Below are 20,285 nucleotides of genomic sequence, written 5' to 3'. Positions count from 1 at the left end.
TTCTGTTTTTTCTATTGTTTTAATGTATTTTCTGTACAGCACTTTGTTCCTGTGCTGGGTGTTTTAAAGTGCTTTCTAAATAAATGAACTGGTCTGTGAAAACACGTTGTGACTCCTATTAGTGGAAAGGGTTAAATAACGTCTAAACTCTGTATTTACTCATTGAGAAAGACTGGAACAAATTCAAATAAAGTTCTGTTACTCAAAAGACACATTAACAAATGATAGAAAAAACGAGAACTTGATGAATACATTTACCAAGTTGGACTAATGTCAACCTTATATTTACAGCCATTTTGGTTACTGGTTGTCACAACATGCAGACGTCTACATGCAGAATTAGTTTAACCACACCAGTCCGGTGCAAAGCCAGAGTGTGTAGTGAAAGTTGCATCAGCTAGAGTAGCACACCTGACATATGTTGAGGGAGCTGGTGGGAATGCATAGCTTTAATCTATCTGTGCTGACTGACAAATGGACTGGGAGGAGGCTGCATTGCAGAGAAACCTGTTGTTCAGCCCTGAGCATATGCCTGATGGATCGAGAGCACCAGGGAGAGAAAAAAGTAAAGAAGAGCAGAAACTTGTAGCCTGAATTTACTACTGCCACGTTTTCAGGTGGAAGCGGGGGGGTGATGGGTGGGGGGGGGGTGGGGTGGGGGGTTGAAACCAGGCAGACTGCCAGGTAACAGGATCTTTACAGGCTAAAACTGAGTTATATATATGTGTGTGTATATATATATATATATATATATATATATATATATATATATATATATATATATATATATATATATATATACATATATATATATATAGTATGTGTGAATTTTTTGTATTTCTTTACAAGTAAGTGTAACTGTTGGGAGGTGTTGCCATTTCACCAAACTGAAGATGTGTGACCTTTGACATGAAACAAAAAAAAACCTGTATAAATACACTGATAAGTAATAAAACCAAATAAAACCTATTCTTTTGTGACCTGCAGATGTAGTTGGTCTTGCAGGAGGCCTGCAGTTCCAGACAGTTGGGTTTCTGTTTCTCCTCGTAGGAGCACACGGGAACGATGGTCTGTCGTCTGCGTTCAGAGCATGCCGTCTGGTCGCTCAGAGGACACAAGCAGAACAGCATGCCATAGCTGTGCTTTGGAGGAACCTAAGCAGTAACAACAAAACCAGAACACCAATTTTAGTAGTCCATCTAGTGCATTTATCGATGATTTGACAAAATTAATAATTATTTGGTTAAAATACCTCAGTGGCTAGGTCATGTTTGTTCATATCTCAGTTTGATACAGTTAAGGGTTGTACTAGCATTTTTTTTAATGGACAAGAACTTCACCAGAAGCAGAGTTAGACAGACTAGTGAGTCGTGGTGTGTAGAAGGAAAAACGTTCTGCTTTTGAGGGCAACACTAGTCGTCCTAAACTTAAATCGTTTTGTAACCACTGAATTAACTTGGATTGAGTTTGTTTAATTATTGGAGGAAATTTAGAGGTAATTTTGGTTTTTTGATCTTTAAAGATAATCAGGCCTAAATGGGTTATTCTTGTTGAACTACATTACAGACACTTCAATCACTACAATTACAAATAACTGACATTTGTTTAAGTTTAAGATCAACCAGAAGCTTTTGAGAAGTTATCAAAGGTTTTTAGGGTAACTGACCCCTGACTGACATTTATAAGACAATTTGTGGTATCATCTGCTAGTTGGCTGATGACGCCCTCTCTATCTGCCATGTCTATACCTTTCATAGTACTATTAGCAATATAAGAGGCAAATATTTGAGTACAAAATAAAAACAATATGAGGGCTGATGGGAAAGCCCTGACATATACCCTGATTCAGACAAAAAACAGATGTGGTGCCATTTTTCATTCTGATAGAGCTATTTGTGTCAGAGTACAACGTTTGACTGCATTGCAGAAGAAAATCACCGAAACCAAATTTCTTGAGTGAGAGAAATACAAATGCTCAACTGAGTCAAAAGCTTTGTAGAAGTCAAGGAAAATGATAAATGAATTATCAAGGATTAGGTCCAGAATATCTAACATGAGTCCAATATTATTGGAGATGTGCCAGTTTGTCATTAATCCAGATTGTGTCTCGTCTATAACATCATCCAAAACATCTTTAATTATTCTGGCCAGCAATAGAGCTATTATTATATAATCGTTATTTAGGAGGTTTACTGGTCTCCTGTCATCTATAGAAAGTTCTTCTTAGGTTTAGGATGTACAGTAATACTTCCTTGTGTGAGGCTGGGTGGGAGAATGCTTTCATTATAGACCTGTGACAGAGATGGAGCTAACTGGGAAGAGCTGGAGACTTGTTGTTCTACAGAAGATCAATAGAGTTCAGTATCTCTTTTTCAGGAAACGGGCTGTCACAATAATGCCCATCTGCACTTGTTATTACTCTTATATTAGTTGATAAACTGAGTAGCAACATTTGCCTTAAATTTATATTCATACAACTTTTAAAACTTACAGCGAAACAAGAGAAGGTTTTGGCATCAATAGTGATCGTACCATTAATGCTCAACTGATGGGTGGTATTGGTTTTAGATCTACATGTTCTGTTCTCCTTCCTCTACGGTCACAGAACACTCACCCCTCCCCTCGGGTATCTTTTCTGGCACAAGTGTGCCAGCATCCACTGGCATTGCCGGAGGAAATGAGTGAGCGCTAAACACCAGTTGCTGTAGTCTAGATCCAAGCATCTTTGGTTGTTTGTGACATCAAATAGTGTTTTTGTTTTTGGGACTCTGGTAGTTTGTCCTAAAGGTGAAGTGGTAGCAGGCAGCTGTTTCTCTTTCTCTAATATATTTGTGCCGAGAAGCTCTCAAACCAGTGGAGCTGCTGCAAAATATGTGAGCACGTAATGAGGAAAGGACCCAAGGAAGTGCAGCGGTCCGGCGATGCCAACAAGCTGATGGTCCTCTCGGTCCGCATTTAGTTATTGGTGGAAGTTTTTAGACAAATGCGAGATAACTGCTTCTTAATGTTTTTGGTTTGGTTTAGTATCCCCACAATATATTTATAGCTATACTGTTAGAACATTGTTAAAGGCTTGAAAAATGTTTAGAACAAATTTGTTTTCCAAGTTTGCTATTGCAGCTTTAAGTTAAAATAGCTCTATGGTCAATACTAAACACGTTTATGAAGTTCTTTTTACTAAATCGCTCTAAAATTAAGCAATTTCAACAGTTTTATTCTTTACATTTTTAGTACCTTCCAGGATGAGTCATTTCAGCACTCTCACTTTAAAAACAAGCTGGAGCTGGCCACGCCCCCTACTCATACTGCTATTAGCTAAGAAGCTCCGATATCTGGTAGAAGTTCAGAGCTTCTCCTCCAACAGCAGCTGTCTCTTGCAGGTAAGAGGTGGTCTTATTCTTTAGGCGCTTACACATTAGCGTCGGCACGGCCCCAAAAGGTGTCAAACAGCACCGGAATTTGGTTTCACACACAGGTCAGATTTGCGTTTTCGGTTCCGAGGCGACTCTTTTTCTCAGACCTTCTCACCATCGGTCAGACTGGGACCGAGGCGACACAGTGGACTGATTGGCTGGCTGGCTGAAATTATGCCAAGGTCCCGGCGTTCCTGCTGGCTGTCCCGGACCGAGTGGGGCGTAACCCGAGGCGGCGGAGACGGCGTGGAAAACGTGGTGGCGTCCGGGTTAGGATAAGGGCTTTTCGGCGAGATAACAGCGATGGTCGTTTCTTCCAGGACGTACCCCTCTGTGACTTCTCGCCTGGATCCATCCGGGTTCTGCAGCGCCAAAGGCTGGCCCGTGCGCGCGGGAGCTCCCAGCAAGCGCAGCGCACTGGTGGAGTAAATCCGGGAAATCTCCTCTATCCCGTGAGGTCGGGGTTTTGGCGAACCTCGGATCGGCTTCCATCCCGCTCCCTGCCGCAGCTTCGGATTGCTCTACTGAACGTCCGCTCGCTGGGGAACAAGACAGCTATCCTAAAGGATTTTTACACGGATAACGCTGTGAGCCTGTTCTGCATGACGGAGACGTGGGCTCTGCCAGGTGAGATGGCCTCCTTGGTCGAAGTCTGTCCTCCTGACTGTAATGTTGTTAATGAACCGAGACTCTCTGGCCGTGGGGGGGGCTTGCTGTCCCTGTACTGTTCAAATCTCCCACTTAAACCTCTTGCTGGGCTGATGGCTCCAACCAGTTTTGAAGTCTCAGTATTAGAGCTGGGCTTCTCTCCTCCCATCCTCGTTTTACTGTGCTACAGGCCACCAGGATACAATAAGGATTTTATAAATGATTTCTCCAACCTTTTAGCTGATATGCTCCCAAAATATGAACAGGGGATTATTTTGGGTGATTTTAATATCCACGTCTGCTGCCCTCTGAAACCACTGGTGAGGGATTTTATGAATGTTTTAGACTCATTTGGACTACAGCAATTGGTAAATGTCCCCACACATGCGGCTTCTCACACCCTGGATTTGGTTTTATCTTTTGGACTGGATGTGCATGATTTATCTGTGGATCCTGTGGCATTTTCCGACCATGCTGTGATCACGTTCAGCATCTCACGCCTCCTTCCTCCAGCCCGGCGACGGTCTGCTCGTTACTCCAGGCGCTTATCTCCGAGTACGACTTCCAACTTTCTGTCGGTTTTGGACACTGATGCCCTCGCTCCGCCCTTGTCGGTTACCTGCATGGATGTAGATGGCCTTCTGCATCGGTTCAGTGTGACCTGCTCTGCTGCTCTGGACGCTGTTGCCCCTCTGAGACCGAGGCGGAAACAGACAACATCTTACCCTTGGCTGAATGATTACACCCGTAGCCTCAGGCGACAGTGTAGGGTGCTGGAACGGAGGTGGAGGAGAGACAGACTGTCATGCTCTCGGCTGCTCCTGGTTGATGCACTTTCACACTACCAGAGAGCAGTTAGATCTGCTCGTAATAACTATTTTTCTGCTATCATTTCACAGCATCATGGAGACCAGTCCAGGCTGTACAGCACAGTTAACTCCCTGCTACTGTTAAATGAGTCTGATGGTCTAAATCCCACTGTTGCTTTATGCACAGAGCTACAGAGCTTTTTCCTCAACAAGATCCTTGGTATTAGGCTTAGCCTCCAGCCTCAAATACACACTATCCATGTGGAACCGCCGGATCCACCTGCCTTCTCAGACTTTGCTCCAGTTCAGCTTGCTGACTTGATGAAACTGATTAGCTCCATGAAGCCAGCTGGCTCTTCGGTGGACTGCCTCCCAGCTAAATTGGTACGTGACTCGGTGTCTGCGCTGAGCCCGGCACTCATGAACATTTTTAACATTAGCCTCAGCACTGGAGTGTTCCCTAAGGTTTTTAAAGATGCGGTTGTTCAGCCGATATTGAAAAAACCTGGTTTGGATCCCTCCACTTATGAGAACTTTCGCCCGATATCGAAAGTCCCGTTTCTCTCGAAGGTCCTTGAGAAAATTGTGCATGGCCAGATCTCTGCCCATATGAATAGCAACTCGTTGCTGGATGTATTTCAGTCAGCTTTTAGACCAAACCATAGCACAGAGTCTGCTTTGATTAGGGTGCTAAATGACATTCTGGTGGCATCTGACTCTGGGTCTAGGGTACTGCTGCTCCAGCTGGACCTTTCAGCGGCTTTTGATACGGTCGATCACCAAATTTTACTGAATCGGCTTAGGTCTTGGGTTGGGGTGACGGGGGTGGCGCTTAAATGGTTCCGCTCCTACCTATCAAACCGTACCATCTCTGTACAGATTGGTGACTGTGCATCCTCCAGTCTTCCACTGCCTTGGGGGGTGCCGCAAGGTTCCGTTCTTGGGCCATTGCTGTTTTCAATCTACCTTCTGCCTCTGGGCAATATCCTGAATCAGCATGGCCTGAGCTACCACATCTACGCAGATGACTGTCAGCTATACGTGGAAATGGACGAGAAAAATGCGGGCTCGAAATTGGCTGCATGTATGGATGACGTGAAGGGCTGGCTGGCATCCAACTTCTTAAAACTGAATGAAAAGAAGTCTGAGTTTATTGTTTTTGACCCCCGCAACCACCATGGCTCTCACCCTGTTTGTGACCTTTTAACCCTTAACCCCAAACAGTGTGTGACGAGTCTCGGGGTCAAGCTGGATGCTGGACTCACAATGGCCCCACAGATAAACTCTGTAGTGAGGTCGTGTTTTTATCAGCTTCGCCGCCTTACTCACCTCAGACGAATCCTGAAACGGAGGCATTTGGAGTCAGTCATTCATGCATTCATTACCTCTCGCCTGGACTATGCAAACGCCCTCCTCGTTGGTGTTCCGGACTCTGCCCTGAATCGGCTGCAGGTTGTTCAGAATGCTGCTGCCAGGTTCTTGACGGGTACACACCGACGTAGCCACATTACACCTGTCCTGGCACATCTTCACTGGCTCCCTGTCATTTTCAGAGTGCAGTTTAAGTTACTGACTTTTGTTTTTAAAGCGCTCAGTGACCTGGCACCTTCCTACCTCTCTGCCCTTCTCACTCCATATGTGCCCACCCGCTCGTTGAGGTCGGCTGACCTTTTGCTGCTGCACACGCCGCGGATGAGACTCAAATCGCGGGGGGATCGAGCATTTGTCCATGCTGCCCCAAAGCTATGGAACTCATTGCCCATTGGAGTTCGGCAGGCTCCATCTCTGGCGGTTTTTAAATCTCGTTTAAAGACCCACTTTTACACTTTGGCTTTTAGACAGTGACTCGTTTTAGTGTTTTATTGTGTCATTGTTTTAATGTGTTCTTATTATTCATGTTTTCTCTGCTTTTAATTGAGATTTTATCCTTAGTTTTAGCTCCTTGTAATGGGTGTGTTTTGTTTTAGCCTGTGCAGCACTTTGGGCAGCTCCCATGCTGCATTTTAAATGTGCTATATAAATAAACTATGCTATGCTATGCTATGCTATGCTATGCTATGCCTACCACCTCTGATCTGCAGGAAGAATGAGCCAGCGGGGGGTTTCCTGCATGTGCGATTCATTTTCATGCTGGAGGTGGTTGCGTAAACTTCTGTCTGTAGCACGGAGCTGCCGTTCAGTGCGGGAAAAGGAGAAGATAATAGCTTTGTGTGTGTGTGTGTGTGTGTGTGTGTGTGTGTGTGTGTGCGTGCGTGTGTGTGTGCGTGCGTGTGCGTGTGTGCGCGTGCCTGTTCTCCGCATCGGAGCTCTTGCCCTGGCCAGCAGACAGTTGCTGAGGGGAGAAATCAGTGTGTGTGTATGTGTGTGTGTATGAGGACACACACAGCAAATTAATAAATAATGTGGTTCAGAGTCTCCGAAAGCAACACAGCTACTGTCCACCTTTTTTTTTACCTTATGGAGCTAACTTTCCTGCGTGTATTAAGCGCCGCCAACAGGCTCGGGGATTTCCGCATTCTTGAGAAGTCCCTCGGATTTACATGAGAACACTACACCGCCGTACCAGCCCAAACTCACGCCATCCAGCCCGACCAAACCCCGACCGTGCCAAAAACAAATATTAAATCTCCAAGCCGACCTTTCTTGATTTCCTAGTTTTATTTCGAAGTAACCCACTGTGCACAAACCTAGTATGGATGTCCTACAGACATGTTCTGGACAGACAGACTCAATGATCTGCACGTCCATGTGACGACTGTTTTTAGGGAAAACCACCAACTACATTACTGGTGGGCCAGCATGAATTATGAAACACTGATTGTTTGTTAAGTTATGTTTTGTTTCTGTTTGAATGAGTTTAAGTTTGTGTCGACGTCAATAAACTCTGATTCTAATGTTGAGCAGCAACAACAGGCGAGAGCAAAACCACAGTTTTGTCAGCAACACAAAGGAAGAAGTTTGTTGAAGCACAGAAACCTAAAAACATCATTTTGAGATGAAAAGCTTCATGAATCCTCCTTTATTTTGTTTTTGGCCCTGGCCTGTAATTACAATGCCCCCTCATCGTTTTATTTTTTGGAGCCTGCCAACAGATTCTTTGTGCTTGACAGTTAAATTAATGTTTGCTTTTAGTTTGTGAAAATCCCAAATCACAAATGAACATTTTTACTGTTGACAACCATAATTGCTGTTTTTGAACCCAGTCCTAAAAAGTGTTACAGATTATAATCCCAAACGGTGGAAAGGCTTCACCTTGTCGAAGAACTGCCGCAGTGCCTTGTGGCACTTCCGCTTGTTGCAGACTTCAGCGGTGGACACGCGGCTGGTGCACGGGCTGATGTAGGCTGAGCGGTACTTCTTACACGTGTCGTTCAGGTTGCAGGCTTTGGCGGCATTCAGACAGTTGTTTTCTCGGGCCACTGCAGGCTCGCCTACAGACAGACAGTAAAAAAGGACACGAGTGTGTTATTCTACCTGCGCTTTTGCAAATAGACTTTGCAAAAAAGAGCCTGTAGGTTTTCCTTTTCCTAACGATCATCTGTTTAAAAAGGTGAGACAGATGCAGCAGCAGTGATTTTACTCTGACTGTCTGGTGGAGCGATGTGTTCTACTGAGTAAACACATCAAGTAGAGGAAGGCACAGAGAAATGAGCGAGGGTGGATTGAGTTGATGGTCCGGTGATGTATTAAGTGATTACACAGAGAAAGCTGTTTGTCACGGCTTCAGAACTAATCAGATTTTCTGTCACACAGATTCTGGGGTTTGTTTTAATGACTTGTCAGAGACGGGAAGCACAGGAATCTTTCAGGTGGTAGAGAGATAGATGAGAGGAAAACATATAAAAACCCATACACGATCATGTCTGTCTGCCTGCCTGCCTGTCTGCCTGCCTGTCTGTCTGCCTGTCTGTTTGTCGTGCTACACTTGAAATAATAATCAGACATATCGGATTAGTAACACTGAACACTTTATTTGCTTACATTAACACAACACTCAGTTATAGCTTGCCTGCTGGTGGTGGTCGGAGGGACCGGTGGCGCCTGTGCTCGGCAGCCTCGCCTCTGTCAGTGTGCCCCCAGGGCAGATCGTAGCTCATCACCACCAGTGTGTGAATGTGTGTGTGTGAATGGATGAATGACACACTGTAGTGTAAAGCGCTTTGGAGTCCTTAAGCCTGATTTATGCTTCACCGTCTGCGTCAGTGCGGAGACACGCAACGCCATTATCCGTCCTTGCGTAGGGCTCCGGCAGGCACGCAAGTACGTACGGAGTCGAGCCCACTTTTTTAAACATCTGTCGAACGAGACGGATTATGCAAGCTTGTGATTGGTCAGGACGCCGCTGTTGTTTACAGCTCCGTCATTGCGCCCTCAAAAACATAAAGAGAGCCGAGGATAACTAGAGGCAGACACGGAGAAGCTTGAAGAACACCTCGCGAAAAACTCTAAAAACATGAACGTTTAATTCCCCGTGACTGGAGGAGTGAAAAGCGTTTTATTTGTGGACGGAAATGACAGGAAACGTGGGTTTAGAGGTGGGGAGCACATGAAGTGGAGGAGAATGAGACAAATATGTCCGTGTTAAAAGTCTCTTATATACACAAAAAACACAATATAAACACACTGTCTTGGACCGATACATGACAGGATACCACAGAACAGCGCTACGCCCTCTGCTGTCCTGCCGGGCAATTGCTTTGCAACACTCTCCAGGAGACGGAGAAGTAAAAGAGCAAAACGCTTCCGTCAGTCCGTGCGTGTCTTTCCCTTACGGAGCTGACGGAGAAGCATAAACCAGGCTTTACTCTGAGAGGCGCTATACAAGTGCGGGTCATTCATAAGACACGTTCTCGCTGCTGCAGCCTTCACCAGAGGGCAGGAAACATGTTTGATAGAGACAAGGTTTTGAGGAAAGACCTAATCCTGTTAAGGAAGTAGAGGTCTTATCAGATGTGATACAGCTGTTAACATCTGGGTTAAAAATCACTTTCAGTGGAGCCTTCCTTCCAACATGGCTGAGTTCTTACTTATTGTACTTTTAGGTCCCGTCCCAAATGAATAGGAACTTTAAATTTGAGTTTTTAATGACTTAAAACTAAGAACACACTTCAGATCGTGTGGGAACAGCTTCACCTTTGAACTCCAGGTGCAGGAGGAGAGGATTGGTCTGGTTCTGAAGTTTAAAACCGGTAAAGTCATGTCTGATGTGGATGTGATGCAACAACATTTAGTTTAAAATGGATCACCTCATGACTACATCTCACGCATGTGCAGGGCTGACTTTTCTCACTGCAAGCCCAGTTAGACTCTCCAGAGAAACTAAGAAAGACCCTGAGAAGGAAAGCAGGTGGTTTTGGTGAAATAACCTTTTAACTCGGATAATCACACACCCAATCTGACTCCGTCTGTGCACAAACAGCAACAAACTGGCTGGCTTGTTAAAAAAATGCTGCTTTAAAACTTTGATAGGAAAATAATTAGTATTTGTTTTGTGTCAGTTTTTTTCTGGACTCTTTAAGCAGCCTTGTTAGTATCTGGTACATAAAGATCTGCTCCATCATTTTCACTTTTACCCACAAGTCTCCAGGACTCAGAGACGGTTCAGTGCATCAGACCTGTTCTCTACTTCTCTAACAAAACACTCATCTGAGTCAACATCTGTTCCGCCATCACTCTGCTGAGACTCAGACACTACAGACACGCCACCTGTTCCGATTCCTCTCAAACCAGTCCCCCGTATCGGGTTCTGACAGTCAGAGAGACCAGGAGGAGTTTTATCTCTAGGAAATCATTTTTATTTGTCGACAGGAGTTCAGCAGGTTCCTGTTGATTTAACTTATTTTACAGAAACACATTTTAGATGTTACTGTTGAGGCGTTCCATCACTGCACATGCTAACTGAAGATTTCTACAGATTTATCGAATAAATTCATTCATTAAACCACAACAATGGTAGAAGCCGTCGTGTAATTAAAACAACGTGGGTCCAACTGTTCAATGTCTGCTTTAAATCTCCGTTAACCCGCCTCAACTCCACCTACTTCTGGTTGCTCTCCTCACGTCATCAAACCTGCAACTTCGTAGTCCTTCTCCAAATATTCAGCTTCACCCACATCTCCTCTTTCTAGAATCGGCAGGACCTCAGAGGTTATTCTGCCTCTGTGGCTGGAAGGTCTGCTGGATCTAAATCCTAAACCACTCACACACAACGCAGACACACTGCACTAACCTTAGCTTTGCACAACACACAACCATGTAATTTAGGTCATGACCTGTCTGTTCTATCCCCACTCTAACCCAGAGACATCTACATTTGAATAATGCAGAACATGCAGTTACTTGTTCCAGTTACAAACTCGCTTTGTTTATTTATTTTCTGATGCCTCACACTTCTTGAAAGTCTTTGGGCAAAACTACAAATCAAATCTGGTCGGTCGTTTCACAGCCGTCCCAGACAGTAAAAAATTACCGTGAAATTTACATAAAAATGGTGTAAATTCACCTGACTAAATAGGTTTTGATACAAGAAAGGGTTTATTTAAAAACAACATTGATGTGCAAAATTAACAAATACTTTTTGTAGATTTACAGATATTTACTGTGATTTCAATCACTGAAAATTAGATTACAATTCTTTGGTAAAGGTATTTAAAGTGCAGCTGTAAAATCTTCAGGAAAACTCTGGTAACCACAGCTGCCAGGGATTTCCTGTAAAAACAAACAAATATTTTTTGTTTACAGCTGGTTCTGAGAGTAGGAGAAGATGGTGTTTTTTCTGCCGCAGCGGTGTTACACAGATACCCTCAGCTTCTCCGCTGCTACTCTCCTCCAGTGAGGGCTGCATGGCGATAAGATGGTGACGGTTTCGCCTGATGATCCCATAAGTTCCCGCCACCAAATTTGAGCGAGGTGTGGTGTGTTTTCCAATGACAACTCCAGCTGATGTTTGGTCTGGGACTCAAACATCCTGCCCAGGAGTGAGTCTGTTGAGGTTATGTGCACAATGTCACAGATTGTAGTGTTGAGCATCCTTCATCTTCCTCTCCCCTTCTTTCAGTATTGCAGCTTCTTCATCAGGAAGAGCAGGTTCTAGCAGTGCAGGAAGAATAGTCACAGTGGTACGAAGTCTCCGCCCCATAAGAAGTTGAGATAGACTGTAACCATTCTGGAGTGGTGTACGCAAGCAGAGCGAGGTAGGGATCCTCAGAGCTCAGCCTCTGCATTTTCCTGGGGTACTTTAGACTGCTGGTCACATGACGAAACCCATAAGACTCTGAAAACTCATAAAAGCTGCTCCAGAGAACTGTAGCCCTTTGTCTGTGACCTAAAATTGACTTTAGGTGAGTAATCACACCCTCAAAGCTTGTGGGGGCTAGCAAAGCGATCCCCACACATCTTGATGCCTAGTCCACCACTAGCAGGTAGTTTTTGCTTCCTAATGTGAACAACTCCGCTCCACATTTCTATCATGGTCAGCCCGGGTATGGTGTTGACAACTGTGGCTCCCTGTGGTTCTGCCTCTCCTGGCAGCATGCTCGGCAGTTGAGGACCAACTCATTCAGCTGCTGGCTCAGCCCTGGCCACCACACAGACTGCCGTGCTCACTCTCTACACTTGACCACGCCTTGGTGTCCTACGTACAACTTGGTGAGAACATCATTCCTCATTGTTGCGGGTGTAACAAGTCTTTTTCCCTTCAACTGGAGACCATCCTGTAAGAAAAGTTCCTTCACTCCAGTAAAGCCTGAATGCAGGTATGCTGGTGCCATGTGTCAGCCACCCTGTACACAGTTGCATCACACGTGCACACACACTGTCCCTCAGCAGCTGTTCTCTCACCTCCTCCAGATAGGCAGTGCTCTCCATTAACATGTCTGCGTAGATGTTAGTGACTTCAAACAGCTCTGTGTCAGTCTTGTTTTCTGCTACATTTAGCAAGTTTTCAGTCATTTAAAAACATTTTAGAAGCACTAGCAGCACTACGATAGTCTGGCCAGCCAGCCCCATGCTGCCTTATGGGAAACAAAAGGCCTCGTAACGCTCCCAATCAAATAACTCCACCCCCTGAGAATTCGAACCGAGCCAATCAGTGCTGAGCAGGGTACGTCACACACCACGATGCTCAGTTTCTCATAAACAACGAACATGGCGACTGAAGCGGAGTTCGCTGCAGCTCTTTTCTCTGTTCTAAATGACTTGGACATGTCTTTAAAACCACAACGAGTAGAAGTGCTAAAAGCTGTTCTTCTAAAGGAAGTTTGTGCCATCGCCACACGCCATTGTTGACCACAGTTAAAAAACTACAGCATCGCACGATACAGTGGTCTTTTTTCTGATTGGTTATTTTTGTGCTGACTAGTCCCGCCACTCATGGTGCTCTCTGCCCTCGAGTCTCCAGACTCGTCTTCTGTGTAGAATAGACAGAGGGCGAGTCTAGCAGGCCAGGCTAACGTTACAGGTGTTCCTGAGGCCCAAGGGATGCTCTAATGTAAAAACATGTATTGTTATTTATCTTAAAGCAGTTGCAGAGTGGAAACCTGCCCTTTCCTCAAGCAATCACAGGCAGCCCAGTCCTCATGCTGCTGTCACAGAAACACACGGTAACCCCTCAACATCCAGGCTAAACATGAATGGTGCACGTTGGGGGTTAGCAGGCTACTCCAGCCCAGGACTACAGCTTGACGAGTTCATGCTTTACTGTGATTTGCGTTCTGTGTAGGAAAGTTTATAAAAATAAACTTAAAACAAACAAACCAGAATGACTTCTTTAGGTCACTTTTGTTGATCTCTAGCCCAGAAAAATAAATTGACAGAAGAACATTAATTTGCGTGGTCCAATAGCTGATTTAGGAGTCGGCAACACTGAGAGCAACAATGATCTAAGTTTTTAGACAGACGTGAAAACAAATAGAACCTCCTCCGCAGCCATACTGAACATGCTTGTTGAAGATAGTTGAGTTTTAATTTCTGCTGACGAAGACAAACTGCCATCCAGAACTCTGTCTATACGTTAGCTTGCCCCAACTGTCAGCTGTTCATCTGCTGAACTCCCTCTGCACTCCTGGCAGATGGCATTGTCTGTCTCACACACACACACACACACACACACACACACACACACACACACACACACACACACACACACACACACACACACACACACACACAAACACACAGCTTGCTCAGACAGGGCCCGCGCCCGGTTGGGAGACGGGGCCATCTGGAGGCCTGGTGGGGGGAACAAGAGCCCCTCCCTCATGGCAGATCATGTTTCCGATTCAGACTCTAATTGATTATCATGTCTGCTTCCTCCAGCGTCCAACCCCTTCCCTAATTTCAGCTGCCATGGGACACGAGGGTCGGATCCTGACCTCGCCCACCTCCACGTGCCTCAACTCCACCACTCTTTATTGACCCTTTCACTCATCTAAACCTCCCTTCTTCTTCCTCACACGTCTCCCTTTTCTCCCCCAGCTCTGGATGTATTCTTATCGTTACCTTCACTTCCTCCATCATCATCATCCATCTCCGTTCCTGTGGCTCCCATTGCTTTTGTTTTCCAGTTATCTCTTCGCCATCTGTCCTTTATTTCTCTTTGCAGCAACAGGCAGCTGTTTAATGGTCTTCTGTGGTCTTATATGTATAAACCCAGCGTTTTCTTGTGAATTTTATAAAGACCTGCAAACATCTCAAACTTCCTCCGTCTCTTTTGTTTCGTATACTTTAATTATAGGTCAGTAATAAATACTGCAGACCAGTGGTGGTCTAAGTCACACAGCTTTCCTCACATTAGAAATATTAAAGTACAAGGCAACGAGAACATTTGCTTAACTTCTGCAGGAACGTGTGAATGACACAACTTATCAGGAGTTTCAGCTCACGAAAAAGTGTGTGAGTACCACTTTGTGGCAGATATTGACAATTGTACATAGTTTTTGCTGTTACTAGTTACAATGTTGCTTTCATGGTAATAAAACAAATATCTAAAAAGAATCTCGTCTCTCGTCTCGTCTCGTCTCGTCTTCCTCCGCTTATCCGGGTCCGGGTCGCGGGGGCAGCATCCCAACTAGGGAGCTCCAGGCCGTCCTCTCCCCGGCCTTGTCCACCAGCTCCTCCGGCAGGACCCCAAGGCGTTCCCGGACCAGATTGGAGATGTAACCTCTCCAACGTGTCCTGGGTCGACCCGGGGGCCTTCTGCCGGCAGGACATGCCCGAAACACCTCCCCGGGGAGGCGTCCAGGAGGCATCCTGACCAGATGCCCAAACCACCTAAACTGGCTCCTTTCGATCCGGAGGAGCAGCGGTTCTACTCCGAGTCCCTCCCGAATGTCCGAGCTCCTCACCCTATCTCTAAGGCTGAGCCCGGCCACCCTACGGAGGAAACTCATTTCGGCCGCTTGTATCCGCGATCTCGTTCTTTCGGTCATTACCCAAAGCTCATGACCATAGGTGAGGATTGGGACGTAGATCGACCGGTAAATCGAGAGCCTGGCTTTCTGGCTCAGCTCCCTCTTCCCCACGACAGATCGGCTCAGCGTCCGCATCACTGCAGACGCCGAACCAATCCGCCTGTCGATCTCCCGATCCCTCCTACCCTCACTCGTGAACAAGACCCCGAGATACTTAAACTCCTCCACTTGAGGTAGGACCTCTCCCCCGACCCGGAGGTGGCAAGCCACCCTTTTCCGGTCGAGAACCATGGTCTCATATTTGGAGGTGCTGGTCCTCATCCCAGCCGCTTCACATTCGGCCGCGAACCTACCCAGCAAGAGCTGAAGGTCAGAGCTGGATGAAGCTAGGAGGACCACATCATCCGCAAAAAGCAGAGACGAGATTCTCCTGCCACCAAACTCGACACACTCCACACCACGGCTGCGTCTAGAAATTCTGTCCATAAAAGTGATGAACAGAACCGGTGACAAAGGGCAGCCCTGGCGGAGTACAACCCTCACTGGGAACAGGTCCGACTTACTACCGGCTATGCGGACCAAACTCACGCTCCTCTGGTAAAGGGACTGAATGGCCCTTAACAGAAAGCCACCCACCCCATACTCCTGGAGCGTCCCCCACAGGGTGCCCCTGGGGACACGGTCATAAGCCTTCTCCAAATCCACAAAGCACATGTGGATTGGTTGGGCAAACTCCCATGCCCCCTCTATCACCCTTGCAAGGGTATAGAGCTGGTCCACAGTTCCACGGCCAGGACGAAAACCACATTGCTCCTCCTCTATCTGAGATTCAACTATCGATCGGACCCTCCTCTCCAGTACCTTGGAGTAGACCTTTCCAGGGAGGCTGAGGAGTGTGATCCCCCTATAGTTGGAACACACCCTCAGGTCACCCTTCTTAAAGATGGGGACCACCACCCCGGTCTGCCACTCCCTAGGAACTGCCCCCGATGACCACGCAATGTTGTAGAGACGTGTCAACCATGACAGCCCTACAACATCCATAGCCTTGAGATACCCAGGACGAACCTCATCCGCCCCCGGGGCTCCGCCGCTGTGTAGTTGTTTGACTACCTCAGCAACTTCTGCCCCCGAGATCGGACAGTCCATCCCCAGGCCTCCCAGCTCTGGTTCCTCCTCGGAATGCGCATTGGTGGGATTGAGGAGCTCCTCAAAGTATTCCTTCCACCGTCCGACTATAGCCTCAGTTGACGTCAGCAGCTCCCCATCCCCACTGTAAACAGTGTGAGCGAGTTGCTGCCTTCCTCTCCTGAGGCGCCGGACAGTTTGCCAGAACCTCTTTGGAGCCGATCGATAGTCTTTCTCCATGGCCTCACCAAACTCCTCCCACGCCCGAGATTTTGCCTCGGCAACTGCCACTGCTGCACCCCGCTTGGCTATCCGGTACCTGTCTGCTGCCTCCGGAGACCCACAGACCAGCCACGCCCTGTAGGCCTCCTTCTTCAGCCTGACGGCTCCCCGAACCTCTGGTGTCCACCAGCGGGTACGGGGGTTGCCACCACGACTGGCACCGGCCACCTTACGACCACAGCTAGCAACAGCCGCCTCGATAATCGCAGAGTGGAACAAGGCCCACTCGGACTCAATGTCCCCCACTGCTCTCGGGACGTGGTCAAAGCTCTGCCGGAGGTGGGAGTTGAAGACCGTCTTGACAGGTTCTTCTGCCAGGCGTTCCCAGCAGACCCTCACTATGCGTTTGGGTCTGCCAGGTCTACGCGGCATGTTCCCTTGCCATCTGATCCAACTCACCACCAGGTGGTGATCAGTTGACAGCTCCGCCCCTCTCTTCACTCGGGTGTCCAAAACATACGGCCGCAGGTCAGATGATACGACTACAAAATCTATCATCGACCTGTGACCTAGGCTGCCCTGGTACCAAGTGTACCGGTGGGCATCCTTATGTTCGAACATGGTGTTCGTTATGGCCAAACTGCGGCTTGCACAGAAGTCCAATAACAAAACACCGCTCGAGTTCTGATCAGGTGGGCCGTTCCTCCCAATCACACCCCTCCAGGTCAAGCTGTCATTGCCCACGTGAGCATTGAAGTCCCCCAGCAGGACAATGGAGTCCCCTGATGGAGCACTATCTAGCACTCGTCCCAGGGACTCCAAAAAGGGTGGGTACTCTGAACTGATATTTGGCCCATACGCACAAACAACAGTCAGGACCCGTTCCCCGACCCGAAGGCGCAAGGAAGCTACCCTCTTGTCCCCCGGGGTAAACCCCAACACACAGGCAGAGAGTCTCGGGGCTAACAAAAAGCCAACCCCAGCCCTCCGCCTCTCACCCGGAGCAACTCCAGCAAAGTAGAGTGTCCAACCCCTCTCCAGGTCTCGGGTTCCAGAGCCAATGCAATGTGTCGAGGTGAGTCCGACTATATCTAGCCGGTACCGCTCAACCTCTGCCACAAGCTCCGGCTCCTTCCCCGCCAGCGAGGTGACGTTCCATGTCCCAAAAACTAGTTTTCTTGTCCAGGGATTGGACCGCCAAGGCTCCCGCCTTGGTCTGCCACCCGATTCACATTGCACCGGACCCTTCATGTTCCTCCTGCGGGTGGTGGGTCCACAGTTGGACGAGCCCATGTATCCGGTTCGGGCTGGGCCCGGCCAGGCCCCATGGGCGAAAGCCCGGCCACCAGGCGCTCGCTCACGGGCCCCAACCCCAGGCCTGGCTCCAGGGTGGGACCCCGGTAACCCTCCGGGCCGGGTACTCCGACTCTTCGTTTTAACCGCCATGAAAGATCCTTCGAACCGTTCTAAAAAGAATCACATTAGCTAACTGCTGTTAATAAAAATACAACTAATACTATAACTGCTTCAAAAAAGGTTAGATATTTTTGCAATAATGGTATTCTAGATTATTATGAAGAACAAAAATAACAGTAGAGGTGTTTCATGTACTCATTACACTCCTTTTTTAAATATGTCAGATACTTCAATGCCAAAGCCACATATTGGGATGACATTTTAAATCAATTATAAATAATAAATAAAATATTAAAGTGCCGGTGTGTATTTTCCCTGGAGATAGGGGGCAGTAAAGACCTAAATCACTGCAAGCAAGGGGTATTTTTGTGCTGGAGTAAGACCTTACCAACTGATGGCCATTAGGGTCAAAAATCCCTGGGAAGCCAACCTCCGGCAAAATGAAAAGCACATCAGACTCCCTTTCATCCCTGGCAACAAGCAAAGAGGTAAATGTGTAAAAGTACAATGTTTATTAATAGTGAAAGTTTTGTAATCGCTTGTTACAAATCAATAAATGCATGTTGTGCTCACAGGCTCCTGTAGAAGGAAACATGGCATCTGATATGGCGTCGCTCAGAGACTTAGGGTGTTTCTCAATGCCAAGGAACCTCACCTTGATGTCTTGGCCTTGCCCTGGTTGCCTAGGAGATACGTCATCAGAAGCCGCCAAGACGTGTGTTCTCCGTTTGTTAGTCGTTTAGCTAGCTGAGCAAGGATACACAGGAGGTGTCTTGTAGCCTAGCCTTGGTCAAAAATTACCCAGAATACACTGCAGTATTTTCAAAAGGATGACGGATCAGAAGCCGGCAGCTAATTCGGGGGCAAGTTTCAAGTTTAAAAGTAAGTCAACTAATTTAAAATGTTTCTTTATATCTAAAGAAGTTATCTATTGTTGGTTAGTTGCTTATTAGTTGCAGCTTCGGTGGCTAGCGGGTAGTAACTCACTTATATATTTAATTTAAAAAATGTATACACAATTTAAAAAGTAAAAGGCTCGTTATATATTTCTATATTGAAACTAATATGTATAAAATATAATGTTATCTCCCATGTCACGTGACGTTACGTGACTGCCGTGGAAGCCGCGGTCACGTGATTCCATTTAACCATTTTCTTTGACCAAGGAAGGACGGTGTCCTGGCCTTGCAAGACATCGCCTTGCAAGGCCAGGCACCTTGCTTACGACATTGAGAAACACCCATTAACCCGCTCCCACGTATTTTATACCCAGTTTATTTATGGTTAAATGTTATGAAGCCGCCAGAACTTTTCAACAACTGGGCATCTTTTAATTCATTTTCAACAACATTTCAATGGATATTTCCAGACATTAATGGTAAAAACTACATATTGTCTCTTTAAGAAGGAAAATCTATATATCTGTACACAAGTATGAAAGACTTAAAGGGGGAGTAAAACCATGGGTGGAAACTGATGTCAACCAGACTTCCTGTTAGAAAATACAAGCAAAAAAGTTGTCGCCTGGAGGACCGAGAGAGCGGCACTGAGGCAATGACTGGCAGCCCCCCCCATATTTTAGTGATTTAAAAAATCATCTGCGCAAAAATCTTATTAAAATAGTAAAAAGCACCAATCAACATAAACTGCTTGCTGGAAATAAGTTCCCTTTTCCAAAACTTCAATTGGGGCTGGCACAAAATCACTCTGTCAAATGGCCCCGGGCCCTGGGCCACACTTTGGACATGCCTGACTTAAACAATTAAGTATATATTCATGAGAAAAATCCAGACTGCTATTGTGAAGCAAAAAATTACAGGAAACAATTACGAAACATCTACAAGTTGAGTCAAGAACATTTTCACAAAACAATATAAAAGAATTTGTAACTATTTGACACAAAGGCTTAGCCAAGAAATCTAGACCAACCGAAGCAGCAGCAGATTTAACTCTGCAGGTCGGCTTAGCCTCGCTCCGCTGTAGCCTCAGGAGGGCTACCACTGGCCGGTTGTGTAACTGACCAATCATAGCGCTCATTTCTTAAACAGGCATATTGCTAGAGCTGCGACAGAGAAACACAATAAAGATAGCGTCGGCTCAGGAATCAACTTTGGACAATTTAGACTTGGGTTTTTCTTTGAGTTAAGAGCAGAAGGAGGTACTTAAGTCCTTAATTTTCAAAAAGGATGTATTTTGCTCTTCTTCTTTGATGGTGTATAGCGGACCGCCCCGTTGACTGA

At 46.4% G+C, this 20,285-nt stretch overlaps 1 protein-coding gene across 2 annotated transcripts in view; it reads right to left on the bottom strand.

Moving 5' to 3' along the window:
- The window catches only part of gfra1a (gdnf family receptor alpha 1a), a 158,708-nt gene that overhangs the window by 32,583 nt on the left and 105,840 nt on the right, over positions 1 to 20,285 (bottom strand). For both annotated transcript variants that reach the window (XM_070542617.1, XM_070542618.1), the window contains 2 exons: positions 8,123 to 8,301; positions 982 to 1,154 (listed from right to left, as the gene is read on the bottom strand). In XM_070542617.1, the coding sequence (XP_070398718.1) occupies positions 982 to 1,154; positions 8,123 to 8,301 (352 nt within the window). The remainder of the gene's footprint in view (positions 1 to 981; positions 1,155 to 8,122; positions 8,302 to 20,285) is intronic.

The sequence above is a fragment of the Nothobranchius furzeri genome, chromosome 12 (assembly GCF_043380555.1).
Source record: "Nothobranchius furzeri strain GRZ-AD chromosome 12, NfurGRZ-RIMD1, whole genome shotgun sequence".
NCBI classification, from domain to species: Eukaryota; Metazoa; Chordata; class Actinopteri; order Cyprinodontiformes; family Nothobranchiidae; genus Nothobranchius; species Nothobranchius furzeri.
The sequence above is the reverse complement of the archived record's forward strand: the minus strand, read 5'-3'. Positions and strand labels throughout refer to the sequence as shown.